The sequence below is a fragment of the Notothenia coriiceps genome, unplaced genomic scaffold, assembly GCF_000735185.1.
Source record: "Notothenia coriiceps isolate Sejong01 unplaced genomic scaffold, NC01 NC01_scaffold00001290, whole genome shotgun sequence".
NCBI lineage: Eukaryota > Metazoa > Chordata > Actinopteri > Perciformes > Nototheniidae > Notothenia > Notothenia coriiceps.
Window position 1 is genome coordinate 1 of NW_011333991.1, and position 3922 is coordinate 3922.

The 3922-nt window shown below is 39.2% G+C and overlaps 1 protein-coding gene across 1 annotated transcript; it reads right to left on the minus strand.

Moving 5' to 3' along the window:
- Positions 1–1395: 1395 nt before the first annotated feature.
- Positions 1396–2360, minus strand: LOC104959988 (proline-rich protein 2-like). Its single transcript, XM_010787916.1, has 2 exons — positions 2207–2360; positions 1396–1625 (listed from the first exon to the last, which is right to left on the minus strand). Exons 1-2 carry the CDS (start codon positions 2355–2357, stop codon positions 1411–1413), a joined length of 366 nt encoding a protein of 121 aa, XP_010786218.1. The 5' UTR covers positions 2358–2360; the 3' UTR covers positions 1396–1410.
- Positions 2361–3922: the final 1562 nt, after the last annotated feature.

Here is a 3922-nt window from a genome sequence, read left to right on the forward strand (position 1 = left end):
AATTTCTTTGTTTGTTTTTTTTCATTTTTATTTTGTAATCATCTTGCGACCCCCACTTTGGGAACCCCTTCCCTAGCACATGGATAGTATGGAGGACGAGCTGTACTCCGTGTTACTGTAGCAGTGTTGGAAATTAACTTCATGCTCCCTTTTTATTTTAACCAGCCACAATTTTATCACACTTTTGTGTTACTAACTTTTTTTGGAAAGCGTTTCTCCCTAAAACAAATCACAAAAGGTCCCCTATTATACTGTTTTTCATCAATATATTATAGGTCTCAGATATATACAAAACATGTCTCTGAAGTGTTTGGCTTGAAATACCAAATAGATCATTGTAGCATCCCCTCTGTTTCAGCCCTGTTTCAAAAGTGCTGATTCTCTGTCTGTTACTTCAGATGAAAATAAGGAGCCACTCCCCACGCCCCTCTGAGAGATATTTGGTTAAAAAGAACACAATGGTGCTCTAGGAGGAGATTCAGGTGATAAGGTGGGCGGGTTACCTTGGTTGGTGATTGGCTAATGGTTACACAACCCAAAAAAATCGTTATGACATCATAAAGTGGCCAAAATCTAATCAGCTCATTTTCTGGTTTTTATATAAATGGATCAGAACAAAAAGTGGGTCAATCTTTTTCCTGAAACTTTCAGCATCTCTTTACATAGAGGGGACACATGTTTATGAGGAAAATACATGAAAAAGTGGATTTTGCATAATAGGTGACCTTTAAGAACTGCTTGTGATTCCACCAGATTTAGCACAGATTATTCCAGAAACGTTGTGAACTGATTCAAGCTCAGAAGCATAGCTTATAAAATAGTATCATACCAGTATACAATCATTTGTACAGCAAACCTCTAACCAATATGAATGATTATCAGGTATTTCTTTCCATCAACACACCTACAGATCAGCGTGAAACTCATGTGTGAAAGGGCCATACACTGTGCCAGAAAGGCAATCCAACTAGTCAACCGCACGCCACAGTGTGTGAGAGCGATCTAACAAAATCTGATCTATATGATATACATTTTCAGGCATGACAAAAGGTGTAATGAATTTCATCTCTTGTCCAATCTATGAGCCTCTTTTTATAGAAGGCGTAACACTTTACAACGTTTTTCTCATTATAGCCCACTGTTCTTTTCAGTTCAAGACGTGGACTATGGTGAAGGTGTCCTTTAAATTAAATTGATTGTGCTAAGACGACCAAGACAGAAATGTGGTTGATCAATAGCACACCTGCCTATAACAGCTTAATTGTCATGGTAGTCTTGGCAACGTGGTTATCTGTCAATACTACAAATCAATAATCAATGTTTCCGCTTAACCAACCAGTAGAAGTGAGGTTATCTCCATTTCAGTTGCTCTTTATTGGAGTTTTTTACGTGACAGAGATGTTATTTTTTTTAAGCTGAAAACACGTTAATTTGATAACAAATATTTGAGGAGTAGCTCCAGTGCTTACCCATGGGATGTCCATATGGCGTTCTGGGTGGCATGCCCATGGGCGGAGGAGGCATGCCGGGTGGTAGCGGGGCCCGGGACTGGTTTGATCCTGGGGGGGCCGGGGGGGGAGGCACCATGCCAGGAGGACCAGGAGGCATGGACATCTGAGGCATACCTGCGTTGCAGAAACAGTTAAGTGTTAATGCTCAATGCTTCCTTTGTCTTTAAAAACACTCGTTAACATGAACAAACTGTTTTAAGGACACAGATCTATTCAATGTTTAAACCAGGCTTTTTACAATCCTTTCAAAGTCAATTTAAAGCATTCTAACTAGGGCTGGGTAATATAAAAAAATCTATTACTACAATATTTAACCAAAGACCTTGATTTTGTTATAGGGGGACGATGTTGTAGGGCTGGCCATTGATGCTTTTATCAGAAACTCATTACACTGTGAGAATTTAAACAAATATTATTCAGTAATTTGGATAACATAAACAAGAGGGTAAAGTAAAAAAATATCACTTTACTTTATTGCAGCCTTTAAAAACAAAAAATCGAAATCTCACGATATTGATATGATATAATGATGTTAATATATATATATTATTAATATATAACTCAGCTCTACACAACCTTGAAAACACCTGTATAAATCTCACTTGTTTTTAGCACCTGTGGTAACTGTCAGTATACATTCCCCTATATACATAATTGCAGCCAATGTGTATACTTAATCTTTGACAAACTAGTACCTGGATGCATGCCGCCAGGGAAGGGTGGGGGTCCGGGTGGAAGCCCCCCGCCCTGTTGGCCACCTGCATTCGGAGGCATGTTCATCGAATGGGGGATTGATGGAGGCATCGATCCAGGAGGAGGGACATTAGGGAAACCAGGAGGTGGCATGCCTGCACAGAAACAAGTTGTATTTACAAGTTATTATATTGTACTAATGTACAGTGTCTTTGCTAAATATGATATGGTCCTCTCTAAGTATTTGTTGAATATTTAAAAATGTCATTAAAGAGGCTAATTTGTTAGCTGTTATGTTCACTCTTAATTCCAGACATCACCCAAGATTATACATATCGATGTAATTATCAATTACCCACACAAGAGACATCTCTTGCATTTCCTACTGGGTTTACTAGGTTGGTAATGAAACCTGTTATCTGCTCTCAGAGCACTTATAGCGTTTTAACTACTCGATAAATAATCGTTAATTAGAGACAGCTGCTGTAAATGGAATATGATTGGGTATTGCTAGTTGAAAGCCTGAAGCACTAACCATCGCCTGATGCCCCATGGCTGTAAGATTGTACTAACTAACTGTGGCCACCAAATATCTGCATGTAGGCTGCCGCCTGTGTTACATCAAGTCTCTCCTGGGAATAAGATTGCCTCTCAATGAAATTATAGTGTAACTATGTTTAACAGAATGCGACCCGAGCAACGCCCAATTTCTATTGGAATGTCCTAAATATCCCAAAACAGCGCCGGTTTGAGATGATCTTTTGTCGGATAGGTTTTTTACATTTCTGCTGCTCACTTAAAAAAGCTCTGTAATGGAAATCACCGTTTCCCCAAACGCATTATCTATAGATGGGACCGTTAGTTTTGAGCCCGCCCCGAGGTCTGTGGGGAGCAACAGCTGATACCAAAAGGCAACATTACAAGGTACCATTCACTTTACATTATGACACTTTAAAGCTATAGACTGTATATGTGTAAACTCTATTCAGGATTATGTGGGAAGGAGAGTTATAATATTATCGTGATATGTTCAAATGCAATTATGTAAAACGTAGTTTTTGGAGAGAAACTTAAATAAATATAGTTGTTTGATAGAGATTTCTTCAAAGCTAAAATAGATAATGGAGGGTGAACCTGATAACAAAACAATTTTTGCAGTGTGTGAACTATTAAAAAAACTTGAGTTTAAATGCAAATAAAAAGGTTTTTTTTGACCCAATGTAGTGCTAACTTTGTTTGACGTTATATGGGTATGATCAGTTATGGTGCAGGGCCAGGAGGTAGACCCTCCAGAAAAACGCGATTCTGCGAGCGCACAATTTACCGCATAATCAGCAAAATGGCGCAGATTTTTAAAAGGCCGCATATTTATCAAAAGGCCGCATAATGCCCGCATTTTTCCACACAAAGTTGAGGGAAAAAAAGTTAACTCGTCTTGACGTGAAGTAATGATGATGACGCGACGTCATCAGCTCGCGCATCACAGAAGGTAAACAACACCGTAGAGTGAACGTGTGGAACTCACACGAGAGAGAAAACACCAAGATGAAAAAATCTGATCCATCTCATTTACCGACGAACATTTCTACTAAAGACCGGGCAAAGCAGTACCCCGATGTCTTTCACGAAGTGGGCACCCCGTGCAACTGTGTGTTGGAGCATAAGAGAAAATCTACGGTGACGACCCACTTTGATTCATTCAAACATTCGAAAATGCT